The sequence below is a fragment of the Pleurodeles waltl genome, chromosome 4_1, assembly GCF_031143425.1.
Source record: "Pleurodeles waltl isolate 20211129_DDA chromosome 4_1, aPleWal1.hap1.20221129, whole genome shotgun sequence".
Taxonomy (NCBI): Eukaryota; Metazoa; Chordata; class Amphibia; order Caudata; family Salamandridae; genus Pleurodeles; species Pleurodeles waltl.
In genome coordinates, this window is record NC_090442.1 from 117101574 (window position 1) to 117120846 (window position 19273).

The 19273-nt window shown below is 46.8% G+C and overlaps 1 protein-coding gene across 1 annotated transcript in view; it reads left to right on the forward strand.

Annotated features, from left to right (window-relative positions):
* The window catches only part of LOC138287090 (olfactory receptor 5AP2-like), a 58049-nt gene extending 53141 nt beyond the window's left edge, over positions 1 to 4908 (forward strand). The window contains exon 6 of the mRNA XM_069227453.1: positions 4784 to 4908. Within this exon, the coding sequence (XP_069083554.1) occupies positions 4784 to 4908 (125 nt within the window). The remainder of the gene's footprint in view (positions 1 to 4783) is intronic.
* The last annotated feature ends 14365 nt before the right edge of the window (positions 4909 to 19273 follow it).

A 19273-nucleotide genomic window follows, 5' to 3' on the forward strand; every position in this document is an offset into this window, starting at 1 on the left:
AGTTGGCCAGAGCCTGGAGTGATCTCTGTTGGGCCACCACACCAGAATGAATGCCCTCCAGGAATGCATTTGTTTGTTGCAAATGCCCTGCCAGAGCTTGGATGGCATTCACTATGGTTGACTGCTCAACAGAGATGGATCACAGGAAGTCAATAGACTCCTCACTGAGGGCAGCAGAACTGACTGGGGCAGGGCCTGGAGCGAAGGAGATGCCCACCCTCCTGGGTGAGCGGGCATGGGAAGCAAGCTGAGGGGCTGCTGGGAGGGTGGTGCTGGTACGGGGTGGTGGTTGCTGTGCCTGTACTTGGGGTGGCCACAGAGCTGTCCACCACCACCAAAGAGCTTCCATTGGAGCAGGTGTCGCTGTCAGAACTGTCTACTCCAGTCTCTGCCGTGTTGCTCCCCTTGTCCTCCATCCCACTGGTGCCCTCACCGTCGGTGGATTCGGCCTCATAGGCCATGTGGGATGCAGCTCCCTCCATCGCCGGTGCCTCTGCTCCTCCACCAGATGAGGCCAATGCACCCAAGGACAGGGTGAGAAAACAAAAAGGGGCGGAAGAGACAGAGGATATACTTGGTCAATGCCAGCAACAACACTACCGTTGGCGTACACAACACACAGGGAATAACCCTATGCACTAGGCGATGCACTATGAGTTACAATGCTAGTCACCAGGACATGGAGTACAATGCCTAATGCCAATAGCAGCACACCTGAAACCCACAAGACCCTGCCCAGTAGTAGATGCCCACTAGCATTTTTGGGGTTGGAGTGCATCAGACGTTGCCCACCATGGAACCTACCCAGCCATGTTCGCCCTGGCCTAGGAGCACCCACAGACCCACATCCACCGCCCAGATTACACCTCAACAAGTGCAATTTTCTGATTTAGAAACTGTACTCACTCCCTTGTGGCTGCTGTGATGCCTTCAAGGGCCCATCCAACTCTGGATAGGCCATCGCCAGGATGCGGAACATCAGTGGGGTCAGAGTACGACGGGCACCCCTTCCTCGTTGGGAGGCCATCTCTATACAGTCTATTTGCAGATTGTTAAACAACTACATCCTTAAATCATTTGACATACTCTATACTTGTTTTTTCCAAGGGTGTTTATTTCAGTGCTGAGAAGTAAATGGTGATGTGCAATGGGCTGGGGTTATGGTGGGGGAAAGTCCAGGATAGGGTCCAGTCTATTGGTATCACAGGTGCATTGTTCAAGGGGGTATAGGAAGGGGATCAACGTCAGTTCAAGGTGGACAGGGTGACAGAGTGGGACACAAGGGTGACAATCAGGTAAGTTTCATTTCCTGGCAGGGGTCTTGGCAATGTTACCTGGCTTCTGCCTGGATCGCAGGGACTGTTTGCAGGGTGGTTCTCCTTCTGCAGGGGGTGGGGTGCTGGTAGCCTGTTGTTTCTGTGGCGGGACCTCCTGTCCACTAGCGTCAGCGAAGGTGGAAGGCTGTTCATCGGTGTGGCTAGTGTCAGGGGCCCGTTGGTGTGCCACTGCCTCTCTCATGTTGTTGGCCATGTATGTTAGCACCCCTGCAATGGTGACCAGGGTGGTGTGGATGTCCTTCAGTTCCTCCATGCTCCCCAGGTACTGTCCCTCTTGCAGCCGCTGGTTCTCCTGCAACTTGGCCAGTATCTGGCCCATGGTCTCCTGGGAATGGTGGTATGCTCCCAGGATGTTGGTGGGTGCCTAATGGAGAGTCGGTTCCCTGGGCCTGTCCTCCACCAGTTGCACAGCAGTCCTCCCAGCTTCCCTGTTGTCCTGTGCCTCTGTCCCCTGAACTGTGTGCCCACTGACCCCAGGTCCCTGAGCGTCCTGAGCTTCTGCGGTTGCCTGGGGTCCCTGTAGTGGTGGACATACTGCTGATTGACGTGTCCTGGGGACAGTGGTATGGGCCTGCTGAGTGGGTGCTGTGGTGGTGTTTCCTGAGTGAGGAGGCTCTGTGGTGGTATGGGACTGTGCCTGGGTAACCGACTGTCCAGAGGTCCTGATGGGCCAGGTTGGACATCCTGATCCAGGCGTGCAGAGGTGCTGTCATCACTGTGGGCCACTCCCGGGGAGGGGACTGGATGTTGCTGGCACCTCCTCTCTGGTGACGTTGTGTGGGGGTTCTGTGGGGATGTAAATGCAGTGTTATTGTTACTGCGTGTGACATCTTGTGTATGGGTATGTTTCCCTCTATGGTTGTTATTACCAAGGCCGCTTTGGCTTGTGTGAAGTTTAATTTGTTTGGTTAAGTGATTGTCACTACTGTGCATGCTGTGGTGATGGGTGTCCATGCAGGGCTGTGAATGGTGTCCATGTATTGGTGTTGCATGCAGTGCTGGGTACTGGGATTGGTGGGATGTGATGGTGGGGTGTGTGTGAGGTGTTGGGGTGATGGGGGAGAGGGTCAGGTGGGGGTATGTGATGGCATGCAGATAGGGGGGGTGAAAGTAGTAAAGATTTGACTTACCAAAACCAGTCCTCCTGCTACTCCTGCCAGGCCCTATGGATGCATGATTGCCAAGACTTGCTCCTCCCATGTTGTTAGTTGTGGGAGAGGAGGTGGGGGTCCACCGCCAGTCCTCTGTGCTGCTATCTGGTGTCTTTTAAACACGGAACGCACCATCCCCCGTAGGTCGTTCCACCACTTCCTGATGTCATCCCTTGTTCTGGGGTGCCGTCACACGGCGTTAAATTGTCCACGACTCTCCCCCATAGCTCTAGCTTCCTTGCAATGGGTGTCTGTGGCATCTGTGATCTGAATAGTTGTGGCTCTACCCAGATGATTTCCTCCACCATGACCCTTAGCTCCTCCTCTGAGAATCCGGGGTGTCTTTGTGGTGCCATGGGTGTAGTGTGTGTGGTGTGTGTGAATGTGTGTGGGGGATGTGTTGGTTTGTGCACTGTGAGGTGTGTGGATGGTATATGGGTGATGGTGTTCTGTGGCTCTGGTTGTGTGGCTGCTCCTGGCGTGTCTCTCTCTCTCTGTTGTAAATTGTTTGTAGTGGTAAAGGGTTGTGGGTAATGTGGGAGTGTTTTTTATAGTGGTGTGGGTGTTGGGTTTGGTGTGTGTATGGGTGTCAGGTGTGTGTTATTTAAATTGATCAATGTAGTGGTGTTTTGTTAGGTTGTGTTTATTTTGAGTGCGGCGTTATGTACCGCCAATGGTTTACCGCGGTTGAATGTCCGCCACAGTGATTCGTGGGTCATAATACTGTGGATATATTTCCGTTGGCGTAACAGTGTGGGTTTTGGTACCGCCATTTTGTCACTGACCTTTGGTGTGGCGGACTTGTGTGTGTGTGTGTCTGTATAGTGGCAGATTTCTATGTGTGTCATAATAGGCGTAGCGGTATTCCGCTGCGGTCATGGTATTTTGGCGGCAGTCAGCGTGGCGGTAAGCGGCACTTACCGCCAATGTCATTATGAGGACCATAGTCTTTACAAAGTGGCGCAATGCATCCATTGCACCAGTTTGGCAAGGCTTGACACACATCATGGCTGTGCCAGCCACAATATATGCAAGGGGGCCGTTGTGGCACAAAGGGGTCCTCCACATTAGCAAAAAAGAAGCCAATGAGACTGCTGCACCTTATTTATGCTCTTTGCAGGTGTTAAAAATAAGCTCCCATCATGATCAATGGGCCCCTGGGTGCTTAGCAAAATGTTGATGCTAATCCTGCAAAGCGCCAGACCGCTGCCAAACAATTTTGACCCTACTCCCCCTAACTACCACCATGGTGAGCAGTCTATTGGAGATGGCGCACCATGGTGGTATCAGGAGTGGACTAGGGCTTGTACTTCAACAGCCCCAGCACCAGGTGCTGCATCACTTCCATATATATGGCCCCCAGTGTAGTGATGCATGCACAGTTTAACTTTCTAATTATACAGTTAGGAATGACACCTGTGCCATAAAACAGGCATGAAAGGGTGTGTAAAATGAGTTAGGGAGGCCAAAATCCAGACTTCAGTGTGACAACAAATGTTCCAAAGTATGAATGCTTCTCACTGACGGTATGGGGCTGCACTACTTCAGGTCCATCATTGGCACATCACTCACTAACCTGCAACACCAGATGCATCCTCTGACCACTGAGCAAGTGTGTCTGTGTTGAGCCATATTCCTATGCTAATGTACTCCTCTCTCACTGGTTCAACAATGGTATACCAAGGCAACAATGGCAGGGCACACACCATTGGCAATACATTCATATTTCGGATGAGTCAATGTGCAGGTAGTTACAACTGTTTTCACATGAGTCCACTCACATTTCAATTTTCATTGTGTAACTGCCTTGTGATGTCACTCAATCCTCAACACCTTGGAAAACCCACACAACCCCAGGGTAGCAGTTCATCAGTTTGCAATCATCCTGACATAGAGCTGTACTACATCTGATGCAGGCTGACATGCTATGTGTGTGATAATGGGGCATCCACTGCACCAAACATAGCATGGCCCTCAGGTGGGATATACATATCTGAGCTGTCCCAAAAGGTAATGGAGGTGTTGTGCTAACAAACAGCCTCCTGACAATGCCATGTAGACATAGTGCTGTGAAATGCACCACCGGAGTTTCATGGACAGCGATGGTTTGTAGTTGTGTGGATCTACATCATCAGAGAGTATGTGTGGTTGAGTGAACATAGTTGTCTGTCGATTCACTGATCTTCCATCAAGATGACTTCCTCACACAGCCTAACAACTAAATACTGAAATATGTTGTCCATTTCCATGAACTAGTATTTACACTAAGCAATGTTCTACATTCATGTCTTACAGGTGGACATGACCCTTACACCATCGGAGAGGTGGCGAGATTTGAAGACCCGAATGCATCCAGTAAGTGTCAAATTGGGGATCCTGTTAGCTACTCCAGGTTTGGTGTGCGTCAGTCAGAAGAGTGATCAGAAATCATAGGACGATGGATGGTGACATCATGGGGCATATGTAAGAGGGCCAATCACCACCGGAGCTTCTATATTTGAGAGGCTCCGGGGATAACATGCCCTGTACCTTGTATACAAGCAGTACTTTGCGTGGAAGGAGCGTGCAATGGGTCTTGCAGTAGCTGTGCCATAGCAACACTCATAGCAATTAGAAGGTGTCCGAGATCTACACATTTTCTTACGTTAGAGGCTGTAGCAAATCCTGAAAACACACCAAGGTGTGGCTTTAGCACGCCACAACGAGCTAACATAAATGTTGTTGTGCCTTCCATACTTTGCTCTTTCAATGGGTGCTGCCTTTGGCAGCACATGTCGAAAGTGCAAAGACCCTTTGGAGATTTGGTTTGAGTAGGAAGGTGTTCCTCCATGCACAATGACTATCTTCCCTTCAATGCAACCAACTAAGTACCATGGGGTAAGGGTGGCTGGGTCAAGTACTGGAAACAAGATTAGTGTCGGCGTAGATGACACCACACAGTGACGTGCCCTCTCCTATTCAACACAGCACATCCCTCCATTTTGAATTTGGCGGAGTGCTGCGCTACCAATTGCCCATCAGCATGGTGCTCCATCACATTCTCATCATGTATGTGGTAGGGTTGTTCAATGGGATTGGCTTGCATGTTTGGTCTAGGGGCAACATGTGCTGGCATGGAATTGTGTGTAAGGAATAGTAATGACCACTTATTTATGGATTTCTGCCATCATAGGTCACAGGCCAGCTGTATGTGTACATCGCATGCCTGTTGTAATCAACCTTGTCACAGCACCATAATCAGCAATGTGTGCCACACATAGAGCACACTTAATGACAAGATGGCACGGATGTAGGGTTCCAACTGCATTACTCTCTAGGGGGATTTTGTAGGAGACATACACACACCCCAGGTGCCACAGTACCCTCCAGAGATGATGAGATAGTGGTACATCAAGGAGCCATAATGTCCTGAACTACAGTAATCAGTGTACACAATGTGTGGACAACTCCACTCAAGATGTTTCAGGTCAAAGTCTATTGATCTCCTAACACCAGATGTCAGCAGTGTGACCAATGTGGTGCAGCCAGTATGTTCATCGTGACTGATGTAGGTCACATGACAGATGCATAAGAAGGCAATGTTGTGTGTGTTGCTCATGCTGTGAGGATATCTGACATGCATCTGCTGATGATGCCGGATACAGTTGCAGTGCACAACGCTGTGACACAATTGCTGTGGCCTTCAGGGCATCCATACTCCAGTGTTGATATGTCTTGACAACAGTGGCGTGAGTGTCAGGTTTTGCCCAACCTTTCTCATTTCAAGGTAGCATCAGTTGTGCATGTGGCCAAAGCAGGGGAAATGCAGCTAGACCCCAGTAATGTAGGCTCCGGGCCAGATTTTACACCGGGACACATGAATATATATATATATATATATATATATATATATATATATATATATATATATATATATATATATATGCTACAGGATAGAATACCAGCTTTCTAGTTGTCAGCCCCCTAACAATGGGCCTACTCCTACACTCCATGATGAGTGCTGAGGGGTGTTGAGCTGATGGATTGCATGCCCAACCCCCCATTTTCCTCAGGAAGACAGGAAATGAAAACTAGTTGAGACACATGATGCTCAAATTGTAGATGTGAGTGATGTTGAGTGGTCCATTGTTAGTTCCTATCAGCTGTGGCCTATCTTGGTTTACAATGGATTGATGTCATCTCACTGACATGCACAGGATACTGGTGATGTATGGTTGGATATAGAAGCAGATGAGGTGCAATTACATTTTTTGAGGCATGTGTGTAGGACTGTGACCCATATTTATACTTTTTTTGCTCTGAATTTGCGTAGTTTTTTAATGCAAATGCGGGGCTAACTTAAAAAATACAATTATGTTTTGTACGTTTGCACCGCTTTTGCAAATGCGGTGCAAAAAAAGTATAAATATGGGCCTGTATGTGTAATCTGCTGTAGCAGTGCAAGATAGAAATCTGTACATACTCCACCCAATGCTGAAACTGATGGTTGCTTGTCCTCATTTTGCAGCTGCCAACATGACCAATGATGAAAGGTGCCAGTTCAACCGGGGTCCGAGCACTACCACCACATCCTGGGGATGCACACTGATTACCGCCACATAGCACACCGTTTCTGTTCCGAAAAAGCATCTGGGGTATGGCATGCATTCCCACATCGGGGAACCCACTCCCCTACCCAAGCCAAAGGATGGAGCAGGAACATCAACGATGCAGGGGCTTCCAGCTGCACCCACCCCATCCACATCTACAGCACCACTCTCCATCCCTGCACCAGTGTTGACACCACCAGTCGCTGGGCAATCACAATTTTAACAGGACCCGTTGGGGCATCAACCTAATACTCTAGTGACTGGACAAGTTGGAGGAGGCTCTGGCAGAGGACTGCAAACTCCTCAAGCCTATAAAGAAGAAAGTGCAAAGTCATAGAAATGAACTGGGACTGTGATGGACTACCTCCAAGTTCCCCCCCCCTGTTAAAGTTGTGCCATATTTTAGTTTGGGTTTATGTAGTTAGTGGTAGATTAGCGTAGTGTAGCCATTAGTTAGGATAACTGTAGTTGGGGGGTGGGTTTCTATTCTTAGGTTTTTATTGGTGGGTTGTTGGGTGGGGGGGTCATGTTGGGGTTTATAAGTGTTTTTCTGAAACATAAAAAAATACAAAAATACAAATACAAAACAATACATATTTGTTTAGGCCATAGGATTAGTTAGTATATATGTAATTATAGTAATTGTTGTCCTACTTGTTTCTTGTTTCTTAAGGGGGGTTGGGGGCAATGTTTAGAGTGTGGTGTTTTATGTGTAGGTGAAGTTTAGCATAGGTTAGATAGATTTAGTTGTATGATAAGTATAATTAGTATAGGTTAGTTTAGGTTTTAGTTGTTTTTGAGTAGATCATTTTAATAATAACTATCTGTTTATCATTGCAAACAGTTTGTATAATTAGTGTGAGTCTCAGGATTCTCCCCATGAGGGTACTGGCCAAATTGGGGAAATCAACCTAATACTCTAGTGACTGGACAAGTTGGAGAAGGCTCTGGCAGAGGACCGCAAACTCCTCAAGCCTATAAAGAACAAAATGGAAAGTCATGGAAATGAACCTGGACTATGATGGGCTACCTCCAAGTTAGGGAAATGGCATAGGGAATCCGTCCTGCCTACAAAAGTCACATTGACTGCAACATCACATCTACTAGTCCATGCATCTGCCATCCATGGTACCTACCACTCATGATGACTATGTACACTATGAGGGTCATTCTGACCCTGGCGGCCGGTGGCCGCCAGGGCCACCGACCACGGGAGCACCGCCGACAGGCTGGCGGTGCTCCAATGAGCATTCTGACCGCGGCGGTTCAGCCGCGGTCAGAAGCGGAAAGTCAGCGGTCTCCCGCTGACTTTCCGCTGCTCATTGGAATCCTCCATGGCTGCGGAGCGCGCTCCGCAGCCATGGGGATTCTGACCCCCCCTACCGCCATCCAGTTCATGGCGGGAAAGCCGCCATGAACAGGATGGCGGTAGGGGGGGTCGCGGGGCCCCTGGGGGCCCCTGCCGTGCCCATGCCAATGGCATGGGCACGGCAGGGGCCCCCGTAAGAGGGCCCCAAAATGTATTTCACTGTCTGCGTTGCAGTAGCACCCGTCGCACCTTCCCACTCCGCCGGCTCGATTACGAGCCGGCATCCTCGTGGGAAGGTCGTTTTCCCCTGGGCTGGCGGGCGGTTTAACTGGAACCGCCCGCCAGCCCAGGGGAAAACTCGTAATACCCGCCGCGGTCTTTTGACCGCGGCGCGGTAATTTGGAGGGCGGGATCCTGGCGGGCGGCCTCCGCCAGGGTCATAATGAGGCCCTATGTGTACTTCAGCTGTCAGTGCTGGGGTCCTGTAGTAGGAATGTAGGGAATTATGACACATCTGACAACAGCCACAATTGGCACTTTATCCTGCAAGACTGACCGGTGGCCATCACTAATGAGGTAAGCTACCTCTATACCACACCAAGGAGTTATTCTGGTACTCCCAGCTGGCTACATTGCCTTTTACTTGGTTTTCTGCCTGACCTGCTGTATATCTTGACCAAAGTCAATATGTATCCATCAGTTCATGAGAAGCCTACTTCATACACAATTGTCATGTTTGGATCCCTGTGTGTAGCTTTGTGGCCCCACAGTTTAGCACTCATGTACTGATCTTCTGAAGCCAATGACATGGATTCAACACAATACTCTTATTTTGCTGAGTAGATGGGTCACAGAAATTGTTGACATCGGAAATATGTACAAAGTGTTTACAGACAGGTGAAAATGTTTACATTATATTTCAACAATGTCCTGATGTGAAACACCATTGGTGAATAACAGTTTTGTGACACAATCAGAGTCAAGGGATGAGGGATATGTCTTGAGATATGCTTCAGAGTACTGTTGATAAGTGTGGAGGAACAAAATTTGCCAATTGATAAATGGAGCCAGTGACTGTCCATAGCAGACATATCAACAGTAGGTGGGTGAAGAGTGCATATATCCTACTGTTTCAACACTGGCATGATCTTTAGCACAGAACTAAGGAGAACACTGCCCATGTGGCATAGACTGGTGCTAACGGGTACTCTTCCGAGTAAAGGTGATCTGTTCCACATCTTCATCCTCCGATGTGTGTGGTGTCTCCTGTGCCATTGGTGGTGGTGGTGGGGAGGTAGTGGGGGCCACAAACACTTCAGTAGTTGAAGATGTGGAGTCCCAATTCCCGGCAGCTGCCATTTGTGGTATAACATATGGCATCACTGCAGCAAGGAGAAACTGCAGTTTTTTTCAGGATAGCAGCAACATCCTGGTGGTAGGCAGCTGTGTCTTCCCTGAGGAAGGCCACTTCACACTAAATGGATTCCATCTTGTTCTCTATCATGCTGCTGTCAGTTTGGGAGGGCAGTTATTGTAGCATCTCCCTCATGAAAGCAGCTATGTCCTTCAGACACTGGTGGACTCCACACAGTGGGAGGTGTGTGCCTTGTAGGCAGCTGTGTGTTTATTAGCTGTCATGAGGCAGGTGCTCATTCCCCATAGGCTGGCTGCCACGGTCTCCATCCCTACCCGCACCTGCTTGGCCAGCTACCACTGGACTCCTACCACTGTCCTCTGGAAGATTGTCCCTGGGTCCTTGGAGTCCTGAGCTGTGTCTGTTCTGGCAGGTTGTAAACTTTGGGTGTTGTGTGGGTCATCTGGGATGGCTGCTACATTTGTTGTCCTCCTTACAACTGGAGGTAGTGTCTGGAGGGATACCAGGACATCCTGGAGAGTCTGTTGGCTGATGGTTGTCATCTGGTCATCCAGGTTATCGGAGAACTCCAGGACAGGTAGATCAGCAGGACAGCCATCATCCTCTGAAATGAGATGGTGTAAAATCAGTCTTTCTATGTTGTGGCAGTTGACATCATTGATTTGCTATTGGAGGCTACCGCCATGGTCATCCGCAAGTTCTCCGCCGGTTCTCTGTCCCACCCGCCATGAAACGACCGCTGGGATGGAGACCTGGGTCTCCAGCCCTGCGGCCGTCAGTATACCGCTGGCGGTATTTGGATCCGGCTTACCGCTGTGGATTTCCAGCGGTTTGAACCGCCATGAAATCCATGGCGGTAAGCACTATCAGTGCCAGTGAATTCCTTCCCTGGCACTGATAGGGGTCTCCCCCACCCCCTGCTCCCACCCGACTCCCTCCCCTACACCCACCACCCCTGCCAGCCCCCGAAGGTGGCAGGGCCACCCTCCCCACCCTGACCTCTAACATAACATTACTCACACACACCCGACACGCATGCAGGCACCACCAACACACACACACACACACCCCGACATACATGCCCACAGCCACACACACCCACATTCAAACATACACGAACACATCCATACAGACATACCCACAGCCATACACGCACTAGTTCCCATACAAACAACACCCTCGCAAGCATACACGCACTCACACACCCCCTCTACATACACACACGCACGCACGCCCCCATGCACGCACACAACACACAACAACCCCCTCCCCTAACGGACGACCGACTTACCTGTTCCGTCGATCCTCCGGGAGGGGACGGGAGCCATGGGGGCAGCTCCGCCGACACCGCCACGCCAACAGAACACCGCCACGGCGAATCACAGGACGTGATTCACTGGGCGGTGTTCTGCTGGCGTGGCGGTGGAGGTGGAGCAACCTCCACTTCCCCGCCGCCCGCAAGTATGGCTGTTGGCGGCTCTCCGTCGGAATAACGATGGAGAACAGCCAACAGGTCTTCCGCACGGCGGTCCCTCGGCGGTCTTGCAAATAGACCGCCGAGGTCGTAATGACCCCCCTAGTGTCGTATTTAGCCAACTTTAACTGGCTGGTTGCCGAGACATCCTGGCCTGAAGAAAAACAAGCGTTCTTGTTTTACAAGGGACTCAAAGAGGAATTAAAAGATATCTTAGCGCAAATTTATCCACAACCTACAGACTGTCAAGAATTAATAAATCTTGTCTTGAGACTTGATCATTGTTTAGCAGAACGTAAAGGAACACGCAAAAAGATTGAAAAATATTCATGGCGCATTCATGATAACAGAGACTCAAGAACTCCGAAAGAAAGAACGCCAGAACCGATGGATATTGGAACCATCAGAAGAACTTTGACCAAAGATGAAAAGGACCTCCGCAGAAAAAATGGACAGTGTCTTTATTGTGGGCGAAAAGGTAATTTTGCCAAAGATTGTCCAATCAAACCAAAGAACAAGCAAGGTCCAGTTCAGAAGGTCGCAGCCAATGCACCAGTCGAGTTGGAAAACTAAAACACCTGCGATGCAGAGAAGGGTTGCTCTTGGGTGTCACTGTGTACCCTTCACAATCTAGACATCTTAAACTGGAAATAAGAGTTCATGTCAAGAAAAAGAGCTATTTCAAAAAAGCTCTAGTCGATTTTGGGGCTACTGGGAATTTTGTTGATGTCCAATTGGTTCGTGCATGGGGGATCCCATGTATTGAAAAGAAGACCCCAGAAATCATCTAGGCAGTCGATGGAAAACTCTTGACTGGAGGTCCGGTAACTCTTCAGACTATCCCCTTGTCGATGATTTGTGAAGATAAGATTCAAAGAAAGAAACATAAAAAGAAAATCATCTTTGACGTGATCCATGCTCCCTAATATGGGATTATCCTCGGCTTGCCATGGTTAACTCATCACAATCCGGAGATCAATTGGGCAGAACGAAAAATCGTGTTCTCATCTGTGCTATGTAACGAACAATGTCTCCAAAAGATTCAAGTACCAAAAGTTTGCAACTCTTACATAGCTACTGCTGCGGAGAAAGAAATTCAGCTGCCCAAACAGTATTCACCTTACAAAGATGGATTTGATGAGAAAGGAGCAGAGACTCTACCTCCTCATAGATCTTATGACTGTCAAATTGATCTAGCCCCAGGTGCGATACTTCCCAACTGTCGTGTATATGCCTTGTCAGAACATGAAAATCAACATTTACGAAAATACCTAGATCAGTTTTTGGAGAATGGCTTCATTCGCCCCTCTAAATCTCCTGCAGCTTCGCCTTTGTTTTTTGTTCCAAAAGCTAATGGAGTACTTCGAACTTGCATTGACTTTAGGGGTTTGAACAAAGTTACCATCAAGAAAAAATATCCTTTGCCCCTAATTCCGGTCTTATTGGAACAAATAAAGAAAGCAAAAATCTACACGAAGCTTGACCTTCGAGGTGCTTATCATTTGGTCAGAATGAGAGAGGGTGACGATTGGAAAACAGCGTTCAAGACAAGATATGGCCTTTTTGAATACACCGTCATGCCTTTTGGTCTGTGTAATGCTCCAGCAGCATTTCAATTTTTCTTGAATGACGTTCTTAGAGGGTACCTCGACATATTTGCCATAGTATACATCGATGACATTTTGATCTACTCAGACAATGAAAATGAACATGTCCAACATGTCAAGAAAATTCTTGCAGCCCTTTGAAAACACCATTTATATTGCAAACTAACCAAGTGTGAGTTTCATGTTACCACAGTTGAGTTTTTAGGGGTTATTCTTACCCCTCAAGGTATGGTGATGGCAGAAAAGAAAGTAAAAGCCGTAGCTGATTGGCCCACCCCAAGGACTGTTCGTGATGTACAATGTTTCTTGGGGTTTGCAAATTTTTATCTGAGGTTCATAAATCATTTCTCCCAGACAGTGGCTCCAATCACTAAGCTACTAAGGAAAAAAGATAAGTTTGTATGGTCCCCAGAAGCTGATCAAGCCTTCTCGACTTTGAAGGAAGCTTTCTACACTGCCCCAGTCTTGACTCATACTGATGCGAATCAACCTTTCATAGTGGAAGCTGACGCTTCAGATGTAGCAATAGGAGCCGTCTTATCACAACGAAATAAAGACACTGGTCAAATTCATCCTGTAGCTTATATGTCTCGGAAGTTGAACGAAGCCGAACAGAACTATGTCATTGCTGAAAAAGAGCTTCTGGCGATTCGTGACGCCTTTAAAGAACGGAGGCATTATTTGTTGGGTGCCAAATACACTGTTTCAGTATATACTGATCATCGCAATCTTCAATTCATGAGTTCCGCCCGACTTTTGACCCCTCAGCAATTACGCTGGATGCTTTTTTTTGCCGAATTTGATTTTGTAGTAACCTTCCGGCCTGGTAAAGATAATCGCAAGGCTGATGCCTTGTCCCATCAAGAGTCTACCACATTGCCTGCATTTCAAGCCTCCAGAGCTATCATTGCTCCTGACAAGGTTCTATGTATCATAAAAACTGAAGATTTCTTTGAAGAAATTCGCAATTCTTTCACTGTTGAAAAATGGCAAACATGGGCCCACCAGATCCCAAAAGGTCAATCAAGCAAGGTTTACCCTTTCATGACGCTCGTTTGTTCATACCCACTACCAAACTTCGCAAGATAGTGTTTCATTGGTTGCATGTTATACCTACGGCAGGTCACCCAGGTACTCCTAAAACTCTTGAACTGATCCAACGCTATTTTTGGTGGCCTACCCTAAAAAAAGATGTAAAAGCAATGCTAAACAACTGTGAAGCTTGTGCTCGCATTAAAAAAAGTAATTCAAAACCAAAAGGGTTGTTACATCCACTTCCAACCCCAAGTCGTCCATGGGAGCACATTTCTTTAGACTTTATTACCGTTCTGCCAGTGGGTCAACATCATTCAGTAATTCTGGTGGTAGTGGATAGTCTCACGAAATATGGACATTTCATCGCCTGTAAAAAATTGCCCACTTCTAGTGAATTGGCAACTATTTTACTGAACAGAGTGGTTCGTTATCATGGACTGCCAAAGGTTATCCTCTCCGATCGGGGGTCACAATTTTCCTCCAATTTCTGGAAGACATGGTGTAAAACACTCCAAGTGACATTTACGCTATCTACTAGTCACCATCCTCAAACAGATGGTCAAACGGAGAGACTAAATCAGACTTTAAAACAATACCTACGTGCCTACGCTGAAAAGGCACTTCATTCTTGGACATCTAAGCTCTGGTTAGCTGAGTTAGCTTACAATAACTCATTCCACACTTCTATTGGCGTTACACCCTTTTTTGGTTTATTTGGCTATCATCCTGACACCTTGCACATCACAATTCCTCAAGAAAGTTCTCTTACTCCAGCTGTGTCAGAAACCATTCAGCATTTACATCAAACCCAGAAACTGATTCAACAGCATTTAGAAAAAGCCAAACAAAAATATAAAAGGCATGATGACAAGAAACATTGTGAGAGACCGCAATATCAACCAGGTGACAAAGTGTGGCTTTCCACAAAACATATAGACTTCAAGAAGAAGCACATGTTTAACCCTAAATTCATAGGTCCTTATACTGTCCTTCAGCAAATCAATCCGGTGACCTATAAACTACAATTGCCCAGATCCTTATGGATTCATCCAGTGTTCCACACTTCCCTCTTGAAAAAGGCAGTCCAAAAGGTCCACCCTCATCCCGCTCCTGTTCTAGTACAAGGGGAAGAAGAATACGAAGTCAAGAAAGTGTTGGATTCTAAACTGAGAGGGTGTAATCTATGGTACTTAATCTCATGGAAAGGTTATGGCCCTGAAAGTAATTCATGGGTTTCCGCATCTGATGTTCATGCTCCAGTACTTGTGAGACGCTTTCATCGTCTTAATCCAAGCAAACCAGGCCCTAGAGCGCGTCTGGGAGAGGGGATTACTGTCAACACCAGAGCAGTACGCGCTCTATTGGCGACAAAAATGCAAAAACCCAGCACTCTCAAAACAAAGTAATTTATGCATTGTGCTGATATGTTGTGATTTAACCTTATGCATTGCAGAGTTCAATCCTGAAAACGTATTTTTAATATGTTTACAAATACTGTTCCTTTGCAATGTATTACTGCAGGTTTTCAGAGTGTGTTAGGGTGTGGCCCCTTTCCATGGCCTTCCAAAGACTTTCCCTGCAACATGCCTGGGTGTGTTTCTGGGCTGGGCCAAGACTCTATAAAAGAGAGCCAGCCCAACTCCCAGTGCTCACTATTCAGAGGTCCCGGTGCAGAGCAGCAGCTTCTTCCTGAGCTCCGGTCCCGGCGGCCTATTTGGATCTTCCAGTCTTCTGCCCTAATCCTTCATTGGTGATCATTGTTCCAGGCGGTAAGACGGTGGTTGGACTGTCCCGACACCGTTATTTAGAATTTTCATATTCTTGGTTTAAATTCTTAAATGAGTAACAGATTACTTACGCGCTACCATTTCTTGACATTTATATGGTAGTTTACAAATAGGCAAGATGCGCAATTTATTTCATAAAGGTTTGACTTTGTTATTCATTGCGCGCTACCATTTCTTGACATGGTGGATTAAGAATCGTCAAGACGCGCAATTCGTTTTATGGTGTTTAAACATTGTTGTCCATTGCGCGCTATTATTTCTTGACATTTACATGATGTTCTACGAATTGGCAAGACGCACAACTCGTTTCATGAGCATTTAACTTTGTTGTTCATTGTGCGCTACCATTTCTTGACATTTTACATGGTGGCTTAAGAATCGGCAAAAGAAGCGCAATTCGTTTCATCGTACTTTGATCTTGGTATTTATTGTGAGCTGTTATTCCTTGACATTTACCTTGTGTTTTACAAATCGGCAAGACGCTCGATTCTAATAATGATGATTTGACTTAGATATTCATTGCGTGCTACCATTTCTTGGTATTTTACATGGTAACACTCGAATTGGCAAGACGCACGATTCTCTCCTCGAGTTTAATTCATGTTGTTTATTGTATGCTACTATTCTAAGATATTTATTATGCAATATTCGAGTTGACAAGTTATGTGATTTGTTTCCTGAATCCATATTTTGTTATTCATGGTGCACAATCCTTTTATGGTGTTTACCATATATATGTATTTTTATTCAAAACGCACGTTGGTTGGTCGAAAACATCATCATGAGAGTATTTAAACTGAGCCAATATGGCGATCGACAAGTTGAAGAAGGCGGCAGCGCCGAAACGCGTCCCTGTTGGCGATTAAATAATTAACTTGCTGTGTTCGTGCAGTGCTGTCTTTCTTCGCAAGTGCGGGAGAAATGAGTTGATGTAATACGCGGTGGCGTGCGTATCGAGACTAGCACCTCTGATGGTTTGGTGCAGAAAGGTGTTTAAATATCTGCAATATGCGCAATTTGTGTTGAAACATTTTGAGAGTACACAGAAGGCCAGAGTTTTAGATGCAATATTGTATGGTCCTAGTATACATTCTCAAAACAGGATTTATATGACTGGTTTAAAATTTAGTCAGAATGTTTTTTTCTGATTCTCATGTAAAAAAAAGTACTTGAATACAAAAGTTTTCATTTAATTCATCTTGATTACCCTACAAGTATCCGGCCATCTTGAAACTTAGTCATTTTAAACTTAACTCTTAGATTGTTCATGTTTTCAGAGTGACTAGGCTTAGAATCTTAGTCTAGTATTGATTTCAGAAGATATAATTTTCATGTTGTGTGTTCTAACCTTTTTCTTACTACAGTTCTCCTTCCCAGCTGTTCCCTTCCTAATCCCCTCTTCCCCTCTTGAACTCTCTCAGTCTCTGTGATTTATCTATCAGAGTCTTGGAGCTGTTCAGTGGTGGATGTGTTGGGAACGTGCACAGACCCTGAGGATCTGGTGACTCTGACAGCTACCCTCCAGGTATTTTACAGCTTTTCCGCCAGCCTTTGCATGGCGTTCCATCCCACATGCAAAGGTTGGTGGTAATGTGGTATGGTGTGCCCCTGGGTTCCCCTGCATATCCCATGCACCTGCCATGGGCAGTGCAGGGAGCCCTATTGCCAGACCCTTTGTGCTTTCCACTGCCTGATTTGTAGTGACAAGTGCAACATGCACTGTCACACCCAGTGCACCCCAAGATTGGCGCTGGCTCTTTTTGATCCAGCAACAATGTTGTGGTAACTGCCCCACAGAGCTAACATAGGGAGACAGATTTCCACCCGCCATCCCAGTGTGTAATACATACTGCCAACCGCAGAGGGTAAACTGCACTAGCAGTCTTACCAACGCCAGACTTGCCCATGCACCTCCCCCACCCGTCAATGTGATATTGTGAAACGTGATATTCACATACATACACCATATGTTGTGTTTGAGTGATTGTTTCCCCATTCCTATGTTGCTCATATGGTTATGTCAGAGTTGTTGTGGGCTCAGCCTGTATGTGTTGTTTTTTTCAGATTGCAATATGTAGTGCATATGTTCTCTAGTGGCACAGTTCAGATCAGCGTTAATATGTGTGGCTCCACACTGCACCAGGTTAGTTACTCAGGGTAGTGCCCTGTTTCTAGTGATATGGGACCACCCTGCAATTCCCCCAGCAGCTGCACAGATTAGTTTTCCCTGCACCCAGGCAGGCATTCTTGCTGCATGATGGAGAAGTGGCTGACTTATGAGGATGTGTTGTTTATGTGCGGGGTGGTGTTGCATCCTGTGCATGTCTGAGTAATGTTAGCTAAGGTGCCATTTTAATGTATGCTGTAAGATGCAGCACATGTGTTTTGGCAATGGGACATGGCAGTTGCGAAGTGTTTATGCAAGAGACACCACCATAACGTTACCCCATGAATGCTATTGACTGAATTCCCAGTCTCTGATGTCTCAGTTATATGGGAAGGGTAGGTTTGACTGTCTTCAAGAGGTGTTATGATGACACAGCCACAGGCACAGTAATTAGACATGCCTTCCATCCTATGTGCTGCATATGTGCATGTTGGTATATAACCCTGGTGATTGACGTATGTCCAGGTTGTGTATGTGTTGTGGTGCATGGCACAACCAAGGAGTGTGTACCTGTGTTGCGTATGTTTGAATGGTGCAACTTGATTCATGGGCAATGTGTCCCGCTGCACTCCTTTAGCATGCATTGAGTGTGTCCTATGTGCCTCCCCCTTCTAACATTTGTAAAATTGGCAGTTATTTACCCCATGCAACTTTGTGGTGGTTGTTCAAAGTCTGTGCTGTCCTGTCCTTGGATTCCTGTGACCAGCTCTTCCGGGATGACCGCTGCAACCATCTCCTCCATATCATCCAGTTCCTCCTGTGGTACAGGACTTCCACCTCCAGTTTGCAGTGCTGCCTTTCAGTTCCTGGCCATTTTCTCCTCAGTACTTCACTTTCAATCATGCCAGCGTTTCTTGCACTCAGTGACAGTTTGCTTCACCTCTGCCTCACTGTTGATTTTGTCCACTATTTACTGCCATATTGCCTCTCTCTTGCCACTTGGCAATTTGGAGGTGACAAATACCAGGTATTGGTGCTCCGTCACCTCTCTCACAAGGATCTCATGCTCCTGCTCACTAAATCAACACTTATGCTTTTTCTTTTGCTTCCCCTGGGACTTCTGTGTCTCCTCCTGGCTGGTTCCTAGGTATTTGCGGTCACCATGTGGGTTCTCTCCTGGCCTGCTGATTTCATTTTCCCTCTGCTTTGCAACCTTTCCTGCTTTAGTGCCTAAAGTTGATGCAAATTTGGGTTAAAATGGTGCATATCTGTTTGCAACATGTTTATGTGCCGCAAAACAGGTTAGAGTCATTTTTGCAGCATTAACGTTGATTTGCCTTACAACAGGGTGCAAGGGTTTACGTCAACATTTTTTACTCTAACCATTTCTTAGTGCCATTGGGCGTCATAGTATAAATATGAAGCCCAAATGGCACTAAAAAATGACACAAGTCAGCGCTAAACTTTTGACGCAAAACTACGTTTTGAGTCCAAAAGTATAA